We start from the raw sequence: 23,264 nt of genomic DNA, 5'->3' as shown, positions 1-23,264 counted from the left end.
GCTAGTTTTTGTTAAAGATATTAGTTCTTGTTTTTTCCAAAGCTCTGTTAATTTATATTTTCAGTCCACAAATACTGAATTTGAATGTTATTTTGCAAAGAGTATGAAGTGATTGGTTATTTTGAAATGGAGGAAGATATACCTCAATATCAGCCTTTTCATAGAATTTCCTTTCACCACTTTGGTCAAGAGGAGGGGCAGTAAATTTTTGAGTAGGAGTACCATTAAAGACAATCATTTCGGCTCTCTCTCTTACAGCAGCCCCTCAGGTACGTAAGGGAATCCAGGATTGGAAAAGCCAACTTCTTCCATATCTTTTTTGGATCATCTTTCTCTGCCTGTATCCCAGCAGGGCATAGACACAGGTAACATCTACTTTTGTGCCCCCAAATCTTTGTTATCTGAGTATCCTACTAGTCTCACTTATAAAGAGATTCTAGGAAAACAATATTCTAGGAAGTAGATATTTTGTTACAAATGGCTTGGCGTAAATATGGGGATTAATAGAAAAGCATTTTGTATTGATTACATTCGAACTGTATTAACTCTAAAGGATGTGAAAACTGCAGTGCAACATTCAGGGAAAGTTATTTTTTTTCTCAATAGATTTCTCAAAAGATTTTTACTTTGTGTTGTATGACTTACATATTATCTGTCTTAAAGGATTTTATAATAGAAAAGACTCCTTTTCCTTAGGTAATTAGGGAAGATTGTAGGTAAGCTTAAAACATTTTGTAAAATTAACAAAAAAATTTAGGGAGAATAGTTACATTTGCAATTTGTTTTCTTTATCTTCTGTTTCTCAGATATTATCTTTTCATACTGATTAATGTAAAAGTGAAGGTAAATTTTAAAGATTTACTATTTAATAATTTCTTTTTATATTGATATCCATTCAGAGATGGAATCCTTTATGGATATTAACAAATGACTACCTACTGATAAATTTTATTTTCACAGAGGCTTCTCTGGCAACATTATACACTAAAAATTATTTCTAAAATTCAAATATACATGGTATCATTACGGGTTACAAATACAGATGTTTTAGCTCCAACTGAGAGATTTTTATTCAGCATATCTTGCATGGAGCACTGGAATCTGTGTTGTTGACCAATCTGCGACGTTAACCTCTAATTCTTTTATAGATGGTGTACGGGTTGTACTTTGGGAAACACTCTGCTAGAGTTATGTCATAATTTAAAAGAATACAAAAACTTTTAAATATTTATATGTAGATCTGAACATGTGCAGTAAAGCTTTTAAAACCAGGATACTTATATTTTATAATATAAATCAGTATTTATATTAATATAAAATTTATAATTTTATTTATATAAAAATTTATATATTTATAAATTTTCAACAAAATTTTTGTTGTTTGAATTGATAATTTTAAAAGTGTCTCAGTGATTTATACTGGTGCCAGATTTGCCCAACATTTGTATACGTATGTTCAACATTTTGAACTAAGTTGGCTGGGTGAATAGGACCCAGCCTATTCAATCCATTGAGATATTAAAAAATTATTTCTATATTTTCTAATAATCATGGAAAAAATCACTAGGAACATAAATGAGTTTAACAGAAAGATTGAAAGGTTTCCCGTTTCTTATATAAATCAGGGTTAGTCTACATACTTTAGGCATTTGAAGGAGTTAAGCACACATTCACACATACAGATACACACACATGCTTCTAGACTTGTCCCTGGTATGTTTCTACTGCTTGACATTTTAATTTTTCTTTTTTCAGAAGTCATCCCATTGTGAGGTTTTAATGCCAAGCATATTTCCCTTCTTACTGTAAAGATGAGCAATGAGAAAGTAATTTATTCTTCCCTGAGATTTCTTCAGTCTCCAGAGTCACAAAATAGATTAAGGGCAGATACGACTCAAAGCCCTGGGAAAAAGGATGGCAAAGGTATATGTCTTAAGCATCTATTATGGATTGTCAGACTTTGATGTTTCAAAAAAAGTTCCTGTCTGTCTTTCAGGTTCTTAAATGGTAATAATAAGCCATAATGGTGTAGAGTAGGAGAACAAGCCTCTTTGTGTGTGTGTGTGTGTGTGTGTGTGTGTGTGTGTGTGTGTGAAAATGGAGAAATTAACAAATTCTTTAAATTTGCAAGGCCAATAAAAATTTTTAATTAAATTTGGTAAAGAGGAATCCATGAGGCCTTTAGAAATAAAGGACAGATTAGAGTCTCAAGAAAACACTGAATTTCCTAGAGAAATAAAAGTCTTAGAGAATTCTTGAAAAATGAAAATATTTATTAGAAACAATGTTTTAATTCAGACAAAAAATTTCAAGTGTCTTAATTATTTACCAATCCTTAACTTGCAATGACGAAATAGAAAATTATTCAAAAGGAGCATTCACTCTGTTGTCTTTTCTATTCTAGCTTTCTACCTTCAAATATTGTCACAACCTCTAAATTGAGAATAACATTTATTGTCTTAATTTAGTGACAGTCAAAAATAGAATTTTCAGGTGCAAGACTTCAAAAGTATGAGGATAAATGTAATATTGGCTAGGGAAAAATAGGATTGATGGAAAAGAAAGGAAAATTGATTTCTATTAATTCTTTTAAGGATGGACTTCAGTTACATTTCCAGCCTCACAATACCCACTATTGACTACCAATTCCTCAAGAATTTTGACTGCTTTTTCCTTCTTCTTCATGATGAGTTGTAATCACAGGGAAGAGTAAACACATCAGTGTAAATTATTATAAATGAGTATTATGTTTATTCTCATTTGTGCTTTTTTTTTAAAAAAAAAGTTGGTTGAATTCTTTTTTGAGTTATAGTTGATTCACAATGTACACAAATTTCAAGTGTACAGCGTAGTGATTGGACAATTCTATTATGCCATCTGTGCTTTAGTAGGGGAAGTTCTTTTAAAATCCTAAAGGACTGTTCTTGTGTAGATTTCTACAGTGGGTGTGTATCAGTCAGAAATGTGAGACTTTAAAACTGTGATTACTAGGTTGCAAATTTATATCAATTTGTATGATTTTTTTTGTAAAAATTTAGAGAAGATTGTCTCTTTGTTTCAAATGGCATCTCAGGTTAAGGTTAGTAGTAGACTAGGCTCTATTCCTGATGATTTTCTTTCTTTACTTAAAGGGTTTCCAGTGCCAAGACATCTCATTGTAGTGATTCTTGGGATCCTGTGTTTACTACTACTGATCATTGTTGCCGTGTTGGGGACAAAGAGTAAGTAATTAAAATACATGCTTCAAGTTTGAGTAATAGCAGTGATCACTAGTTGTGCAAATATTAACCTCGCTCCATTTTTTGTTCCCTGGCTATCATCAGGGAATGTCCCAGACATGTCATGGTGTCACCTTCATTTTACTTGCCTATTCCAATGACTCTGTACTTTAATGAGCTGTCTCGTTCTGTATAATACATGATAACATTCCTTCAGGTACAGGACTTAGTCATTTAATGCCTTCTGAGTTTAGATCATTGTGAATCTTACATACACATTCTTTGAGAAACAACTTTTCAAAAGAAATTATGAAGTTCTCTTGATTTTTTTCCAAGTATGTAATGTGAATATAGTTTAGTAAAAAGATTGATTCTATTTGTGGATCTTAGATGAAGATGAATTCAACTTTTATCTTTTATTTGAATTTCTTGACATCTTTAGAGAAAATCACTAACGTGTGACACTAAGATAAATGTACATATTTAAGCATTCCTCTGTTTTCTCCTGTGGATATTTGATCTACTCCAATAGCAATGATACTATTATTTCATGTTTCTTAGTACAGATTTTCATACTTAGAAGATGTATTGCTAAGTGTTGACTCATTTTTACTCTGGTACCTATTTATAAATAATGTCCTAACTATTAAAAAGAAGCTGAACTGAATGCTAAGGTGTTACCATCATAATTTTATTCAGACACCTTATTTTATTTAATCTACAGGTAAGTTGTTTATTTTTGGGGGGGGATTTTTTTAATTGGAGTTCAATTTGCCAACATATGGCATAACACCCAGTGCTCATTCCATCAAGTGCCCCCCTCAGTGCCCGTCACCCAGTCACCACCAACCCCCGCCCACCTCCCTTTCTACCACCCCTTGTTCGTTTCCCAGAGTTAGGAGTCTCTCATGTTCTATCTCCCTCTCTGATATTTCCTGCTCATTTTTTCCTCCTTTCCCCTTTATTCCCTTTCACTATTTTTCATATTCCCCATATGAATGAGACCATATAATGTTTGTTCTTCTCCGATTGAAGGTAAGTTGTTTATAGTGTGGGGTTTGCTGTTTCCATTTCTATGGTCGGTTTATAGAGGTGTTACTTTCTAAATGTCACAATAACCATTTAAGGTAATGGAAGGGGTTGGTTGTCAAAGTGAGACTTTTTATTTTGTCTTAAATTTTAACATTGAAGCATTATGAGCACTCTTGTATTATATCTGTGATATTTATTTTAGTTTTTCAGTTTATTCAAGAAAACCATCACCTGGGGGAAATGATAGGAAACCTGACTCAAGAGTACCACATTTTGCAAAATGACAGCTACTTAAAGGACCAACTTTTGACAAATAAGAGTTTAGAATATAACATTCTCAAAAATGAAATGCTTCAGCAGAAAAAGGAACAGGATTTACTCTTTACAAATAGGACGTTTCAGAGCAAAAATAAAGGTATGAAGAGAATCTTGAATGAAAGATTGCATGATTTACTATTATTTCTTCACCTTCCGGAAGCTTTGAGGCCTAATAGGCAGGCTTATGGTATATGCTAGTGATCAGGTCTACTAGACACCTTTTAATTTTTTTTTTAAATATTTTATTTACTTATTCGTGAGAGACAGAGAGAGAGAGAGAGAGAGAGAGAAGCAGAGACATAGGCAAAGGGAGAAGCAGGCTCCATGCAGGGAGCCTGATGTGGGACTCCATCCCGGATCTGGGGATCACACCCTGAGCTAAAGGCAGACGCTCAACTCCTAGGCCACCCAGGTGTCCTGACACCTTTTCATTTGTATATCATAGATGTAAGATGAGTATTTGTGTTTGCCTGTGTCAGATGTGAGACTGGGACCCCAGGATCTGTGTTCAGATTAGTGGCAGTTCCTGCATTCCTACTGCTCCCAGAAGGTAAAATAGTTTGTCAGCTTCCTAGAAAATGTGGATCATTTTGGTTATGTGAGCAAATTAGACACTCACTTTGTTGCTGACAAGAATATGGAGGCTGTTAGTAAAAATATACTCAGCCTAAAATGGGCACAAGCCTTTGATTTGGAGGCTTCTGTAAAGATAATTGAATGTGTATTTCCATTCTGCCTTGACCTCAGATATTTAGTCTATATGCTCTCTGCAGTACTTCTGCAAGTTTTGCCCAAGTGTCAATGTTTGTGAACTCTTTGTAATAAAACCATTAAAAACATCCAAGAGATAAGATATTAAATCTCATATAATAAAATCTGTTATTATGCAAATTGTGGAATGAATTGACCTGGTTAATCTATAACTATTAAATATTTGTATAGGTTTGGAGTTTACAAAAAGATTTTGCATATTTAATATCATTTAGATATGGTAGGAATTTATCTTCTCTGTTATGAAAGAATCAATAGTATTCTAAAAATTTGGTACTTTTTAAAATAAATGAGGAAAAGAAAAAATTCCAAAGAATAATGCTTCTTTTATTTAGAAGGCATTCCAGAATCTTTTTAAAAATTTACTTTTATTATTTAAAAATCAACTTTATAGAGATTAACTAACATATAAAAATTGCATATATTTCATGTATATATTTGACAAGTTTGGATATATGCATATGTCAGTAAAATCATTCACAATTAGAATAATAGACATATCCATTACTTCCGAAAGTTTTCCTTTTTCTCTTTTTTGGGGGCTGGTTAAGAATACTTAACATGAGATCCAACTTTTTAACAAGTTTTTTTTAAGTTCACAAGTATTCTTAACTATAGGCACTATGTCATACAGCAAATCTGTAGAACTTACTCATTTTGCATTACTGAAGCTATCTACCCATTGAACAGAAAAGCTCCTTATTCCCCCCTGCCCCAGCCACTGGCAACCACCTTCCACTTTCTGTTTCTCCAAAGTTATTTTTTGCATCTCATATAAGTGGAATCCTACAGTATTTGTCCTTCTGTGATTGGTTTATTTCACTTAATGTAATATCCTGTTACGTTTGGTAGGATTTCCTTTTTAAAGATGAATAGTATTCTATTGTATGTATATACCACATTTTCTTTATCCTTTCATCTATCGTGGATATTTGGGTTGTTTCCATATCTTGGTTATTGTGAATAATGCAGCAATTGACATGGGAGATATTTCTTGGTATTCCAGAATCTTAATGACCTGAAAGTTATCATTATTGACAGCTATTAACTTTTTTTTAGTTATGGAGGGCTGAAAAATACATTGCTCTATTTAACAGAATACCACATAATGTTTCACCTTATATGTTGTAGGCAAACTCCATGAAAACCACCAGTCCTGTCATAGAATAAAGTATTATTATTTCACTTCTAAAAGTGAAAAATGGATTGGATGTAAAAAGACATGCCAAAGTTGTAATTCATCTCTTTTGAAGATAAGTGATGAAGATGAACTGGTATTGTGGACTGTTACATTCACTTTTATTTTTCTGGACTATGTCTTTCATGCTGGGACCCAAGATATTAAGAACAGGGAGAGTCCAGAAAGAGGGAGCTTCAGTTATTCTCTGTGTTGTGTCTGTTGAGTGATTAAAAATTTGTAGTTAAGAAAGTTGGGTTCTGGAAAACCCTGCCTACCGATAGGCATATATGATCTTGCTACTTACCAAGCATTCAATATATATTATCTGTCATGATGACCATGATTATTTTGAAAATGGAAATCCCCTTGAAGATTCGGTTTGGGTCTTTGCATTCATTTCCTTTTCTAGGGTGTGTGTAGGTAAGCTCCCTGAAAAGCATAACTCTCCTTTGATGGAGTCCTTAACCCTTTGTTATTTATAGCCTGGATGCAGTGGCTATTTATCCTTACAAAATGGCAACCAAAAACTTGGAGGCAACTTAATCCAGAAGGTGCTATTAGGAATCCAGGAGCCAGATTGCCTGGGATCAGGCAAATCCAGTTCTGCCACTTACTAGCTGAGTGACCTTGGGTGAATTACTTACCCTCTGGGTCTCAGTCTTTCCATCTGCAGTATGAACATAATCATGAGGAACCTAAAAGTGATGATTATTTATTATTTTTTAAAATTTATTATTTATTGGTGTTCAATTTGTCAACATATAGCATAACACCCAGTGCTCAAGTAATGATTACTTTACAAATTAGCCTCATAGTGATTTTCATTGCATCTTTAGGTAATATTTTCTTGATCCATATTCTAATATACTTGTATCAAGATGTATATCTTTCAAAACAGAATTATAAAAAGAGAAAATTAAGTGACAACAATATCAAAATTATCTTTTAAATTTATAACCAGTAAAAACTATCCACACACACACATTTTTTTTTTTTACAGAGAAATGTTTTTAAAGATCTGAAACCTCTATTTATCACTTAGGAAAGCAACACAAAGTTTATATGCAAATCTAATAGATGTTTTAAATCACAACATAAAAGAATTTATGAGAGCAAGTCATATAATAATGTTTGTTGCAGTAAAACATACTTATATTTAAACCTATATTTTGAAATACATTAACCATTTAATCAGACATTATATAAAATGTCACTTTGATATATTACATTTTTGACACTACATATTTCCAAATCCTACCCCTCTTCCCTTCACTCCTTCTAACTAGTAAATTACAGCAAACCTTTCTCTTAAGAGGCTGAAGGCTCTGATATACAACTTCCCACATATGCTTGTTGTAAAGATTCATTTTTCAGTTAAGAATATGAAATGATCACTTTTAACATCCTTAAATATTTTTCTGGAGCATGATTTTGAGTAGTTTCAAGTGTCATACATTATTTTATGTTTTTTTGTTAGATATTTAGATTTAAAATTTTTTATGTTTTAAATAATCCATGAGACAGATGGGCATTTTTAACATTAAGTAAATAAACTACAAGGAAAAAAAAAACTACTTTGGAAAATACAAGCAAGGGGCTGGAGGAGAGAGAGCGTCTTCTAGGAAGTAGAGATGAAGGATGGTATGGAGAGTGCAGAGTACTGGCCATAGAAAGAGCTGTGGCCTTAACCTTCCTTCTTTGCATTCATCTAACAGATGAGACTAGCCACATGAAATGTTTTATTTCCTTTACAGACCTTCATTCAAGCACAAACTTATAAGAAAAACTACTGGATTGGATTATTATATGATATAAAGGAAGAAAAATGGAAATGGGTTGACACTGACCTACCTTTTGGGATGTAAGTGTCTGGAATGCATTGGAGCTCCAACAGTGGTGTTGAGATTGGGAAGATTGTGTCTAAAAATATCTTTTCTTATTTCACATGGTTTTCACACAGAGGTCATTGGTAAGAGTAAGTAGAATGATTAAGAAAATGTTTTGGGAAGTATAATGAAAAAAGATGAGAAATGTCATAGAGATATTAACAAAATTATTATGGTAAACACATGCTCAGACAATGCATTATGAGGTACACAAAATCATAAAGTAATATGAAGTGATTGTATCATCGTGACTCAGCTAGTTATCCCTCCCACAATCACAAATGAGTATTTTGAGGATCCCCCAACCAAATTCATCTGAAACTCCTTTATATTGGGTCTCTGACTAACAATGGTTTGACTTACAATTTTTCTACTTTACAATGGTGTGAAAGAAATATGGATTCAGTAGAAACTGTACTTTAATTTTTAATTTGATCTTTGCCTTGCCAAAAGGAAATCTGCTAGTGATGAAGTTATAACATTTCCATATTCTAGACCTTTAGGCAATGAACTAAAAAACGATAAATTATGTTATTGTAAGCTTCAGAATGAAACAGTTGATGCTGTGTTTTCTGTTCTACAGTAATTTTACCTTCATGGGTTTTTCTGGAAGAGGACAATGTGCATTTTTGAGCTCAACAAGAGTAACAAATATTGATTGCTCTAATTCATACTATTGTATCTGTGAGAAGAGAATTGATAATGTTTTGTCTACCTCCTTCCAAAGATACAAGAAGAAAAGGTGAAATGGAATTTTGTCATTTTTTTGTTCATTTGTTTCTGTGATAATTTGTGATTATTTATGAAGTAATGTTTCTGATAGTAGGAATTAGTTTGCTGTGATGAGCTGACAAAAGAAGAAATCATAATTTTGGACTATGATTTAAGAGATCAGATGTCATCTGTCTTCTTGAGGAAGAGGGCATGATTTTTTTCTTTGAAGAGCAGTTTCCCCTTTCTTTAATGGCCCTGAGAAATTCTCTCTTTCTCTTTCCCTGAACCACCCATAGAACTAATTGGACACCTCTTGATAGCCTGGTTTTTGTCCTTGTTAATAGCTTGGGTCTTTTCCTGATTAATAGGATAAATCATTCCAATAGCCTCTGGGTGTGAGAGATGGCATAATTAAGAACTAAAAAATAGCTATCTTGCCACCCTTCTCATAAAAATAATCAACTCTAATTAAAATGTTTTTACTTTGCTATAATTTCATACTTCCTGAGTGGTTGAAACAATAGTGTAAAAACTCTCATATAACCTTGACAGGTAGTTACCATTTGTTAATATTTTATCTGTGCTTTACAGTTCTCCTCTCTCTCTCTTCCCCACTCTCTTGCTGTTCCATTTGATAATAAATTGGGGACATTATGTCCTATTGTCTAAACATTTTATAAGAACAATTACTTTGTCTTGTATAACCATAGCAAAAAGGTCAAAATCAGGAAATTTAACATTGAGAAAGTACTGTAATTTCATCGATAGCCCATATTTGAATTTTTTCAACTGAGAAATTTCTTTGGTTTCTTTTAATCTGGGAGAATTCCTCAGGTTTATTTGTCTTTCTTGACCTTGACATTTTATTTATTTTTTAAAAGATTTTATCTATTTATTTCGAGAGAGAACATGTGAGCAGGGGGAGAAGCATAGGGAGAGAAGAGAGAAAATCTAAAGCAGAGTCCATGTCACGCGTGGAGCCCTCCCTGAGGCTTGGTCTCATGACTCTGAGATCGTGACACGAGGCAAAAACAATAGTTGATCACTTAACCAACTAAGCCACCCAGGTGCCCCTTGACCTTGAATTTTAAAAAATTAATTTTTTTGAGTCCTTCTTTCATGCAAGAAAATTCTTCCATTTTAAGTCATGAAGTCAATGGATTTTTACCAACTGTATACACCTCGTTTTTTTTTTTTTTTAGATTTTATTTATTTATTCATAGAGAGAGAGGCAGAGACATAGGCAGAGGGAGAAGCAGGCTCCATGCAGGGAGCCTGTATACACCTCTTAAACGTCATTAGGTCAAGACAGAATATTTGTATCACCTGCAAAAATTCCTTTCCTCCCCTTCACTATCCGCTCGGCCCAGGCAATCAGTGCTACCCTTTCTGTCTCTATGAATTAGTTTTGCCTCATATAGAATTTCATAATCATGTACTCTTGTATCTGACTTCTTTTGCTCAGTATGTTTTTTAAAATTAATCTATGTTCTTTCATGTATCACTAGTTCATTCCTTTTGTTGCTGAGGTATATCCCATTGTATGTATATGCCACAATTTCTTCATCTCTCTAAGGACTTATAATGTATTTCCTATTTTTGGCTATTATGAATAAACCTGTCATGAATACTGATGTGCAAGTTTATGTGTGGACATGTGTTTTCATTCCTTTTTTTAAATTAGATACCTAGGAGTTTGATCGTTGAGTCCTATGGTAAATGCATGTTTAATTTGATAAGAAACTTCTACCTTGTTTTCCAGTGTGGTTGCAACATTTATATTCCCAGTAGCAACACACAAGAGTTCCAGTTGCTCCTATCATTGCTCATACTTGATATTGTCAGTCTTTTGAACTTTCACCAGTATGGTAGTGGGTGTGCAATGATATTTCATTGTGTTTTTAAATTTGCATTTCCTTGAAGACTAATAATATTGAACATCTTCTCATGTGTTTTTTGACCATTTGTATGTCTTCTTTTGGGAAGTGTTTGTTTAGGTTTTGTGCTTTGAAGTGTCTATTAAATCTTTTTATTTTTTAAAAAGGATTTATTTATTTGATAGAAAGAGCAAGAGAACACAAGCTGGGGGAGCTGCAGAGGGAGAAGGAGGGGAAGAACCCGGCTCCTCCCTGAGCAGGGAGCTTGGCCCCAAGATGTTGAGATCATGACCTGAGCCAATGGCAGATGCTTAACTGACTGAACCATCCAAGCACCCCTGTTCAATCTTTTTTTAAATTGGGTTTATCTGTCTTCTTACTGAGCTGTACGTGTTCTTAAATAAATAAATAAGTAAATAAATAAATCTTAAAAATAGACTGTAGAAAGGCTTACTTCTTCCGTTCCTTGTTTTTTTTTTTTTTTTTTCCCCTCTTCCTTTATTGTACTGGTTACGACCTCTGGTACAATGTTGAAGAGATTGATGATAGTACTCATCCATGTCTTGTTCCCCATGTTACAAAAATGTTTAGTTCTTCTGTCTTATATGTGAGGTCTGCTGCAGTTTTTATGGAGACCCTCTTTATCTTGTTGAAGAAATTTCCTTCTATTCTTGTTGATTGAGATTTTTATCATGAATGGGAGTTAGATTTTGTTATATAATTTTTCTGCATCTCTTGAGATGTTTCTATAGATACTTCTTATAGTTATAGTATGGTAGATGGTATTAATTGATTTTTTCCATGTTAAACAATCTTATACTTCTTGGATAATTCCCATGTGGTCATGTTGTATTTATCACTATTTTTTATATATTGGTAGATTTGTTTGGGTAATATTTGTTAAAAACTGTGTACTAATATTCATGATGGATATTGACTTGTTATTTATTTATTTTTTAAAAAACATTTATTTATTTGTTTGAGAGAGACAGAGAGAGAGAGAGACAGAGAGAGAGAGCGAGAGAGAGAGAGAGCGCGAGCATGTGTGAGTAGGGAGAGGGGCAGAGCAAGAGGAAAAGATTGGTTCCCCTCTGAGCCAGAAGCCCTATATGAGGCTCCATTTCGTGACCCTGAGATCATGACCTAAGCCAAAATCACTAGTCAGACTCTTAACACACTGAGCCACCCAGGTGCCCCTCCTTTTTTAAATATCTTTTTTTGTTTATGATATTGGAGAAATACTGGCCTTGTGTATTCATTTGAGATGTTTCTGAAATGTGGGCGACCACGAACTAGCTGGAGTAACTGAACCAAACCAGGCCCGAACTTGCGTCCCTCATTCACTCAAAAGGCTCGAGAGCCTAAAGGGTGAATAGTTGGTAGACGCTTGAGAATGGGCTTGAGCAATGGTTCTCAGGGCTCGCTTGTACGTGGTCGCCCACATAACGCAATAGATACAACTTATTCTGACCTGGGCATAAATGTAAATAAGACTCTGTCTGTCCTTGCTGGTCTGTTTACCATACCTAATATTCCTTTGAAGTGTGCACATCTGGAGCAACAAGCTTATCTATTTACCAAGGTCTTCTGTCACCTGTGAGTCTGTCTTGCATGCTGAGAAAGGGGAACTTTGGAGGGTTTCACAAACCTGCTAAAAATAAACACCTTCTTGGCTTTGTTTTGCTCATGCTATAAAATGTTGTAAAACCTTGAATAAAGCTGGCACTGCTTGGACATCATCCACTGTGTCCCTCCTGTCCCCATCTCTTTACTTTTCTTTTATTTTCCTCATCCCCTTATCCTCGGGACCCTGATCATGTTGCCGCAGCACGCTCAATACTGAATATCTATTTTTGGGGTAGGATTTTAGTTTTCATTCCTTAAATGTTTTTTAAAATGTCCTGGAGAAATAATCTTTGTTCAAGTTTTCTTGGGAGATGATATTTCATTAGGAATACCATTTCTTTAACAGAGGCTCTTTAGTCATTATGTTTCTTGTCAGTTTTGATCATCTTTACCTTTCAAGAAATTTGTTAATTTTGTCTAAATCACCAAATGTGTCATTTTCTTGTTTCTCACAGTCATATTAGTTTCCTAGGGCTTGTTGTGACAAAATGTCACAAATTTGGCAGCTTAAAGCCATCACAGTTTATTCTCTCACTGTTTCAGAAAACAAATGTCCAAAACCAAGGTGTCAGTATGCTTCCTTTGAGACTTGGGGTGGTATCTTTCCTTGCTTCTTCCTGGCTTTTCATGGTGGCCAGTGATTCATGGCATTACTTGGCTTGCAGCTTTGTGTCTCACTACCTGCTTCTGTTATCACATGAATTCTCCATGTGCATCTCTGACTTTACATACAGTTTCCTCTTCTTGTAAGGATGCCAGCCATACTGCAGTAGAGCCCTCTAATGTCCTCATTCCAACTTGACTACACCTACAGAGACCTTACTTCCAAATAAGGTCATATTCACTGATGTAGGGGTTAGGACTTAAGCATATCTATTCAGAGGATACAATTTAACCCATAAGAGTAGTATTCCCTTATTATCTATTTACTGTATGTAGGATCTATAATTCCTGTCATTTCTTTTCTGATAGTGTTTGTGTTTCTGATATCGTTGTTATTTGTGTTTTTCTGTTTTTATCAGTCTAGCCTTTATGTCAATTTTATTAATCTTGCCAATAAACCAGATTTTTGTTCCATTGATTTATATTTGTCTATTTTCCGTCTTATTTATTTCATCTTTTATCTTTATTATTTTCTCTCTTCTACTTAATTTTGGCTGACTGCTTTTATTTTCCTGGCTTCTTAACTGAAACCTTTTTTTAAAAAAGATTTTACTTATTTCAGAGAGAGAGAGAGAAAGAGAGAGCATGAGCAGGGAAGGGCCAGAAGGAGAAGAATAAGCCGCTCCTCACTGAAGAGGCAGCTCTTCACAGAACATGTTTAGGAATGGATGTAAATGTTACATTAATGTAGGAAGTTTATTCTTGTTTGCATAACACATTGCTAATGAGGAAACACACAGAGCACATATCATGTAATGTGGTATTTTGAAGAGATAATAGTAAACCCTTATTATATAACTGTGTTTATGTTTCCAGACATGGTGGTAATGTTGTACATGTAATATAACATATATTTTATAGTATAATTTAAATATTTGACCATTATTCTTTTATTGAAAGAAAAGAAACATTGCGCTATTTTCTGCCCAGCAATTTAAGAAAGTAAAACCATAAGAGTAATTATAAAAGGACAATATTTCATGATTAAAATCATCATAATAATCTTTTCTCTACTTAGGTAATTTTTCTTCTCTCCCATTTTCCTATAGCCTGAATTTGTAAGTTTTTCTAAGCAGAGAATTCTCTTGTCTGTTTTCTTTAACTGTCTGGCCTGATGGGGGTGCTGTCAGAACTTTCTTGTCCTCTTAGTTCTTCCTGGATTTCCTGTGCTGTCATGCAAACATCAGGGAAAGATGAGAGCTCTGTATGCAAACGACATGCAAACTGATTACAGAGATTGCCAGCTAACTAGCTCATGATTTTGACCAAATTATATCCCATTTCCCTTTCTCATTTTTATGTCTCTTTCTTCCTTCCTTTCTTTTATTACCTTATCATTAAATTATTATTTTTTTCCTCCAGTTACTAGTCAAAAAACTACTGAGTAATACTTGTTTTTGGCTCTGTGCCCCAGGTGAAGAGAGGAGCAAGGGTCTTTTAAGAAAAATTTAAATATAGGGAAGAATTATGATGAGAACAGAAACTTTCAGGATGCCTCTGAATGTTGAGATCCCCTGTCCTACTGCTAGGGAATATTGTCAGTTGTCCTGCACCTCAGATCTTTTCTTTCTGTTCAGACTATAGGAGGGAAAGTGAATCGCTTTCACCACTATTTCTGACCAAACTGTGGTACTTTCCAATCATGTCAGAGGTGTGATCAGCCGCTGTTGCTAGAGATTTTGTTGACATCCTTAATTCTGCCTGATGGCGATTAATATTTGAAATTCAAAAGCAGGGGAATAAACTCAGGACAATAAAACTTTTAGGGGAAGACAATGAGTTACCACCTCACACCAGGCACCAAAGGCAATTATTTAGATTATTTTGCTTTTACAGTTTGCCTTTTATTAATTCATTTGTTTATTTTATTTTATTTTTTTACTGATGACTGCTATAGGTAAACTAGCAGAGGGTAACAATACCCAAGTAACACAGAGAAGGTTTTTCTTTATTCCCTATAATCTGTGGTATATAGTTCCCAGCTCCTTTTCTGAAAGGTAAAAGTACCTCTTGATCTGTTACTTCTACATTTATTTGGGGGAATAAGTAGTAAGTAAATAAAACATTTGTTGATATCTGGTTCAATCTTGTGTTAGCCTTAGCCTAGGGTAGCAGAGACTATTGGCCTATCCATGAGCCACTGTAAATCATCTTCCTTCCTGTCATTCTCATAGGTTATTCCCCTTGCTGGCTCCCCTTTGCAGTGAGAGTGGCCATAGAGCCTGACTTTGGCCTTTGAAACTTAAGACAAAGTTTGCTAGATTTTTGGAATGGCTTGCGTTTTCTCTATTCTCTTCCAGAATACTGAGTTTCCTGGAGCTGTGGCAGCTATACTGTAGCAATGAGGTCGTCAACATGCCCAGGGACAGATTAGGAAGATTTCGAGAGTCAATGGCGTTGCTGATGTTGTTGAACTCTCAGAGCAGTGCTTAGTCACTTGATCTCTGGATTTGTTATCTAGGTTGAAATTTATGTCTAAGAACCACCTGCCCATGGTTGTCAACTTCAGGTGGTTCCTGATCACCCAGAAGAGGGAACTCGCACTAAATTGAAAACATAAACACATAATTTGACACATGGAAAAGACAGGGTGGAGAAATCAGAAGAGTTCTGTATTTCCTATTATTGTAGCTATACACTGTGTTCTTATCATCTGGTTTTACAATGTACAGAGGATGTGCTGTGCTATAAAACAAGATGGTTTAAGATTAAAAACAAAACAAGGCAAAACAAATGGAAATCTTGTGATTTGTGGCTTAGAAATAAAAGTGCTTTCAATCTCAGGCAGCCAAAGCCACAGCTTCTCAGCCTGCTTTTTCTCTGATAGGTCTGTTCTTATGTGTTTTAGTTCCTGACCTGTTATTTTAATTTTTCTGATTATGATGCCTTGTCCTAACACCTAATATTTCCACCCTCCTTAGGTTAAGCTATTTCTCTATCCATGATTGGTATAGTAGCATCCCTCAGATCTACAGAGGATAACAAATGGGAAATTCGAATGTAAGCTTTATTAGAAAGGCCCTTCAAAGGAACTGTCATCAAAAAGGAAGAAAGCCTACTCATATATTATTTTTTTCTTGACAACTAAACTCCATATGTCACATGGGATGTAGGAATTGTATGTAATGACTTTTTTTTTCTTGAACCATTATGGAAGAGGTTCTTACTTCGTCATATTTTATCTCCATGTTTCTCTACTTTCCAGAAATGACTGAGGAGGATATTTACACAATGTGAACTCTCGTGACAAAAGGAAGAGAATACAATCCAGGACTTCTAACAGGAAATACAATTATAGTTAACATTTATTTTTGGGGAATTGTAGTGTTTGAACAGGACCTTCTCTGTTCAAAAGTCCTTGCTAAGTGGTGATCTAGCATGTTTGAACACTTCTGGGGAAATAAAATTCATTTTTTCCCCCAAGCTAGTCAATCACAGATTTTAACTGCTTCTAGAATATTCTTCTTTATTCTGGATCAAAATTTTTCTTCTTGCATCGGATTTGAACAATTACTCATGAGAAGCATTTTAATGGTGAAGAAGTATTAATACTAGTCTCACATGCCTCATGACTTCTGAGACCGAGTCCAACTTCTCAGAGAATAAGTCATCATCTCTTCCTGGGTCTGAGAATTCATCATAGTACAGAAAACACAGGAAAGATAATCTTACTTTATTTGACATATAGTCAGTGTGTGTTTGGGGTATTTAAGGGCATTTTGTCATAAAAGGAGATAAATACTAATGTCAGGAATTGTGTTCAAATGAAAGGAAAAGTCAACTGGTACAGTGAACTTCATTGTTATCTTAGTTTAAGAAACTACCACAACCAACCCAGCCTTCAGCAACCAGCACCCTAGCCAGTCAGCAGCCATCATGATCAAGTTCCCCCACCACAAAAAGATCATGACTCACTGAAAGCTCGCATGATGGTTAGCATTTTTAAGAAATGATATATTTTTTTCTTTTTAAAAATTTATTCATGAGAGAGAGAGAGGCAGAGACACAAGCAGGCTCCACGCAGGGAGCCTGATGTGGGACTCGATTCCCGGTCTCCAGGATCACGCCCTGGGTTGAAGGTGGCGCTAAACCACTGAGCCACCCAGGCTGTCCCTAGAAATGAAATATTTTAAAGTTAAGGCATACAAATTTGTAAAGATATAATGCTATTACATACTTAAAAGAATACAGTATAGTGTGAACATAATTTTCTAGGCACTAGGAAACCAAAACATTCATTACCCACCCTACTGTGATATTTGCTTTATTGGGGTCATCTGGAACTGAGCCCACAATATCTCTGAGGTATGCCTGTACATAGTTTGAAATAGTGTAACACATAATATTAGTATATAATAATAATAGAATAATGCATAATGAAATGTTGACTAAATGAGATTTAAAACACATATTATTTATAGTAAAGATTTTAGATTATAAAAATCCGAAACCTATGTGAAAGATAAGAATTTTAAGTATGGTATTTTTGTAACAACTAAATTTTAACCCTAAAACAGTAGGTAATTTAATTGTCTATAGTTTCAGTTAGATCACAGTGGGAAAAGGAAACAGGTCCTACACTCAGTTGTTTGAGAAAACATTTCCTGAAATATTTTACTTTTTGTTCTAAGGATATTACTGTAAGCCCAGGAAAGTATCAAAGGACATAGTAATTGGAAAGTACAATTATTGACTTAGAGAAGTATAAAAAATTATATGAATAACAAGCAAAATTAAGCTTAAAAACTAGTTATGTTTTAAGTTGAGTTTAAGTGTAAGAATAGCAATAGATTTTGAAATAATCTTATTTGCATATGTTTAGCACTCAAGGCATTTGAGGTATTAAAAAGAGATTCTTACTGCATTTTAAATTTTGTATAGGACTTGAGCAATTAAGTTGAAATTAATGTTCAAATATTTAAGCAGGTTTCAAATTCCTGTATTTGTGAAATAGCTATTTCTGTGTAATGAATTATCCTACAACTGATCTCACAGTGTTGGTGCATTAGCAGCTAGGCATGGCTAGTCATGGTTTCTCACAAAGCCATTCCCAGGGGTGGGCCACAGTTCGGGTATTAACTCAAGCTTGATAAGGAAGGATCTGCTTTGGAGCTCACTCATGTGACTATTGGCTGGCCTCAGGACTTCACTGGCTATTGCCTGAGACTTCAATTTCTTGCTCCATGGATCTCTCCATAGGGCTATTCACATCATAGCTGTTTGTTTCTTGTGGGGGTGGGAGGAAATGGGGGAGAGATATAGAAACTAGTTCACACTACTGAGAAAAGGATTACACAATGGCATTAATACCAGGAGGTGGGGAAGATGATTGGAGGCAATTTTAAATTAAATACTTCAAATTATAAATTTTAGAAAATATTATTTTCCATTTGCAAAAGCCGTTGATCAAGTTTGTATTGGTCAGTTTGCTTCCTAATTTGTGTCCTGATTAAACTATAAACTCTTTGAGGTGGTGCACTGTGACTCATCTCTTATCCAGCACTTGATACAATAGCCACCATGAATTTTACTTAAGCTTTATTTTATCTGGTTACTGATAGTTTTTAAAAACCCAGATAACAAGAGTGCTTTTTGAAAACTTATGAGACCTGATATATAAATTGAATTCTGCTTACTACATAGTTTCCAAAAGATCTTTTTCATTTCTGATGTTGTAATTTTGTAGTATGACCACCAGATGGCATCATTGCACATACTTAGCTCTAAAATCAAGGCTCTACTCTGGGAAAGGAACAAGGGGTGGTGGAAAGGGAGATGGGCGGGGGGTGGGGGGTGACTAGGTGACGGGCACTGAAGGGGGCACTCGATGGGATGAGCACTGGGTGTTATGCTATATGTTGGCAAATTGAACTCCAATAAAAAAATAAAATAAAATCAGGGCTCTTAAATTTAGAGATAAGTCTTGCTCCAAAGAATAAAGCAATATCTATTCTCATAAAGTGTATTGGCAATGTTAGCAGGCCACTACTGAAATGAACTTAGCAAAATATATTTTAGTATTAAAAACGGTATTACTTTTTCAGTTCATGATTCTACTTCTAGAAGTCTGTCTTCAGAAAACAATATGTGAGCAAAATCGTACACACTCAGATTTTTATCACAGCATTATTTTAATTGCCAAATACCAGGGAAAATCTCATGTCCAACAGTAGTGGGAGGGTTAAGTATATATGACACAACCATCTGAATTGAAAAATATGAAAACTTTAAAATTATTTTTATGAAGTATTCAGTGATATGACAAATGCTTTTGACTAATGTTAATTAAAAAATGGATTGCAAAATAATGTGTGGTCCCTATCATGTACAAAATATATATATAGAAAATATGAGATGAAAATATATAGAAATATATTTTATCAGGTTTTTTCTTCATATTTTCTTTATTGCCCCAGTTTTTAACAATGGCTAGCTAGAAGTAACATTGTGTGTTATCAGTAAGAAGTCACGTGTGAGGACAACAAGGCAATGGAATGGAAGCTTTTTTTCACTTACCATAATTTAAATTCTTTGTCCTCTACTATGTTAAACCATAAAAGTATTCACTTATTTTTCATTATCTAGTGTCTTTTATATGCCAGATATCACACTGTGTGCTGGTTATACAGAAGTAAGACACAATTTCTGCCTTTAGGGAACATATGGGAGAGAGAGAGAGAGAGAGAGAGAGAGAGAGAGGCGGATATTCTGTAATGTAAGGTGACAGATGCAAAAGATCAGTAACAGCATAATACATTTTCATAGTCTCAATTTTCCCAATTTGAACTGTCAAATATTCTATCTATGAGTGTGACATACTGAACTTTGTACATATTTTTTTATTGTGTAAAGATTTCCAAGAGGAAACATGATACATGAGCAAATAATATTTGCAAGTATTTTTCTGATGGAAAAGATATTATCTACCTGTGAGAAATAGATTATTTGACACTGTTATCCAGGTAGATTACAGTACAGAAAACTGTTACTAAAAAGTCTTGGCTTTTGAGTTTGCCATTTGGATTTTGAGGCTGGAATCAGTTTTTCTTTTTTTTTTTTTTTTTTTTTTTTTTTTTTTTAAATTTTTATTTATTTATGGTAGTCACACACAGAGAGAGAGAGAGAGAGAGAGGCAGAGACACAGGCAGAGGGAGAAGCAGGCTCCATGCACCAGGAGCCCGACGTGGGATTCGATCCCAGGTCTCCAGGATCGCACCCCGGGCCAAAGGCAGGCGCCAAACCGCTGCGCCACCTGGGGATCCCTGGAATCAGTTTTTCTAATACAGATTTCCACAAGATTGGAGAGAGACAAAAAAATACTGAAACACAAAAGCAATAAGGTAAAAACAAGTTCTGGCCACAAACACAGCATTTTCAAGCATCAGTCTCTTTAACACAGTATCAGATTCTCATATGAATGTTGATTACTGCCCATACTGGAAGAATCCATACCCAAGAGGCCAAATTTAAAGTAAGCCAAGGATTTAAAGGTCCATATTGAATCAATGTTATTTTAAAAATTTACCATTTGCCTTGTTTCTAGACGTTGCGGGAAAATGAGGGAAGAGAGGAGGCCCTTGTCAGGGTCACTGTGCCTCCACACACTGAACAGGGCCTGCATTAGGCCTCATGGTACACAGTGAGATTCTTGAGCTTGAGACTTCCTGTGTGGTTTTAGCTAAAATACTGAGGCAGTCCCTAGCTGCTGGGTTAGATATGTTGATAATCTTCTCTCAGGAAGTATCTGGGTCTATTTTTACATTTTATTTTCATAGAGTATTTGATAGTGCCTTTTATTCTATTTATTTTTATTTTTATTTATTTTTTTAAATTTAAATTCAATTTGCCAACATATAGTATAACTCCCAGTGCTGATAGTGTCTTTTATAATGGGCTTTAAGTTATCCTAATGGTGGTGGAGGGTTGAGGTTGTAGAGACAAGTAGCAGGGGACCTAAAATTTACTGAAGTGTTAATTATATTTTATATTTTTACTATTGGCTTGAATACACTTTGATAAAGCAATACCAAATGATGATAGTATCTGAGTTTTAACCAATTAGTAATTAGTGAAGGTGGACCAAGAAGAGTGAAGTGCTGGTAGGTAACTAGGTGAGCATGAGAAAATGCAAATGTAAATCCACTAAGTGGATAAGTCTTTGGGATATAACACTGACAGGTGAGTTCAGAGCTGTAACTCTGTAGGCTATGACTAGAATCCCTCTTGACACTGTGCCTGCTCTTGGTGTATTACCATCAAGTGAGGGATGATGCTCTACTAGCCTGGGCCTGGAGATGACCTTTTTCAGTTATCAAAAATCGTGTGTGGAGGCAGAAACATAAAGTGTAATTCAGTCTGGTTCTTCTTCTTCTTCTTTTTTTTTTTAAGATTTTATTTATTTATTCATGAGACACACAGAAAGAGAGAGAGAGGCGGAGACACAGGCAGAGGGAGAAGCAAGCTCCATGCAGGGAGCCCTATGTGGGATTCAATCCTAGAACTCCAGGATCACGTACTGGGCCGAAGGCAGAGCTAAACTGCTGAGCCACTTAGGGAGCCCACAGTCTGGTTCTTATTCTATAGAAATATAATGAGATGCTACATAAATGATTCAACATATTCCCATTTTGTGTTAAGAAGGGATTTTATATTTAGGGACATCTTTGCTTCTGAACTATGGTCAGCCTCTGGTTATTTAACTTTTTAGTTTCTCTTTGTTATTTATCCCACTCATAGATTTAAGGTTAGGGACTTTTCACGGCTATGACTCACTTGCTTCTGATGTCAATACCAGTAGATTTCAAACTTTAATTTGCCTCGGAATCCCCTGGAGAGCTTGTTAAAGTACAATCGTTGGGACCCACCTCAGTTCCTTGTTCAGTGATTCTGGAATGGAACCCGAGAATACATTTTAAACAGTTTTCAGGTGATGTTTCTGGTCCCAGGACCACACTTCAAGACCTTCTGTTATTGTTTATTTTTAATTATTTCACAATGAAAGTATTAGCTATATTTGCCAATTCCCTATGGTGTGTCTCAGATTCTTTCCTTGGAATTGCTTTTTCTGATCAGAGAAACTGTTGTTCATTTCTTCAAAGTCTCCATTAGCCTTTCCATTTCAGAGCCATATTTTCTGATTAAATGCTATTTCCACAATAGGATCTGCTCTCAGAATGAAGGTTTACATTTTTTTTCCTTCACTAAGGTTCACTCCTTCCTTCTGTAGCTGCCTTATTCTCAAGGGAATCTCATTTGTGAACAAGTTCAATTCAGTTCCATCTGGATCAGGGGTCAAAATGATCCCTTTGTGGTTCCAACCTCCCTATAGGATGACCAAGTATCCTACCTTCTCTGGAGGAGAGCTTAAAAGTGTCCAGAACTGCTGAGATATTAAATCACCCAAAGACCAGAGGTAGGTGGTAGAAAATGCATGACCCAGGTCAACTGGGCTATTTCCTGTTTTCTGTTCCATTATGTTCAAAAGTTCTCTTGTTGGTATCCATCTGCACATCATCTTTTTTAAAAAATAAATTTATTTTTTATTGGTGTTCAATTTACCAACATACAGAATAACACCCAGTGCTCATCCCATCAAGTGCCGCCCCCCCAGTGCCCGTCACCCATTCACCCCCACCCCCCGCCCTCCTCCCCTTCCACCTCCCTAGTTCATTTCCCAGAGTTAGGAGTCTTCATGTTCTGTCTCCCTTTCTGATATTTCCCACACATTTCTTCTCCCTTCCCTTATATTCCCTTTCACTATTATTTATATTCCCCACATGAATGAGAATATATAATGTTTGTCCTTCTCCGACTGACTTACTTCACTCAGCATAATACCCTCCAGTTCCATCCACGTTGAAGCAAATGGTGGGTATTTGTCATTTCTAATGGCTGAGTGATATTCCATTGTATACATAGACCACATCTTCTTTATCCATTCAGCTTTCGATGGACATCGAGGCTCCTTCCACAGTTTGGC

The 23,264-nt window shown here is 35.1% G+C and overlaps 1 protein-coding gene across 1 annotated transcript; it reads left to right on the top strand.

Moving 5' to 3' along the window:
* Positions 1–265: 265 nt before the first annotated feature.
* KLRA1 (killer cell lectin-like receptor subfamily A, member 1) lies at positions 266–9,239 on the top strand. The gene is given in 7 exon segments (NM_001002986.1): positions 266–365; positions 1,756–1,923; positions 3,132–3,221; positions 4,453–4,665; positions 6,471–6,613; positions 8,274–8,380; positions 8,989–9,239. Coding segments are annotated over 6 exon segments (828 nt in total). The 5' UTR covers positions 266–365; positions 1,756–1,811; the 3' UTR covers positions 9,152–9,239.
* Positions 9,240–23,264: the final 14,025 nt, after the last annotated feature.

This window comes from Canis lupus, chromosome 27, assembly GCF_011100685.1.
Source record: "Canis lupus familiaris isolate Mischka breed German Shepherd chromosome 27, alternate assembly UU_Cfam_GSD_1.0, whole genome shotgun sequence".
Lineage (NCBI taxonomy): Eukaryota > Metazoa > Chordata > Mammalia > Carnivora > Canidae > Canis > Canis lupus.
This window is presented reverse-complemented; position numbering and strand designations above follow the sequence as displayed.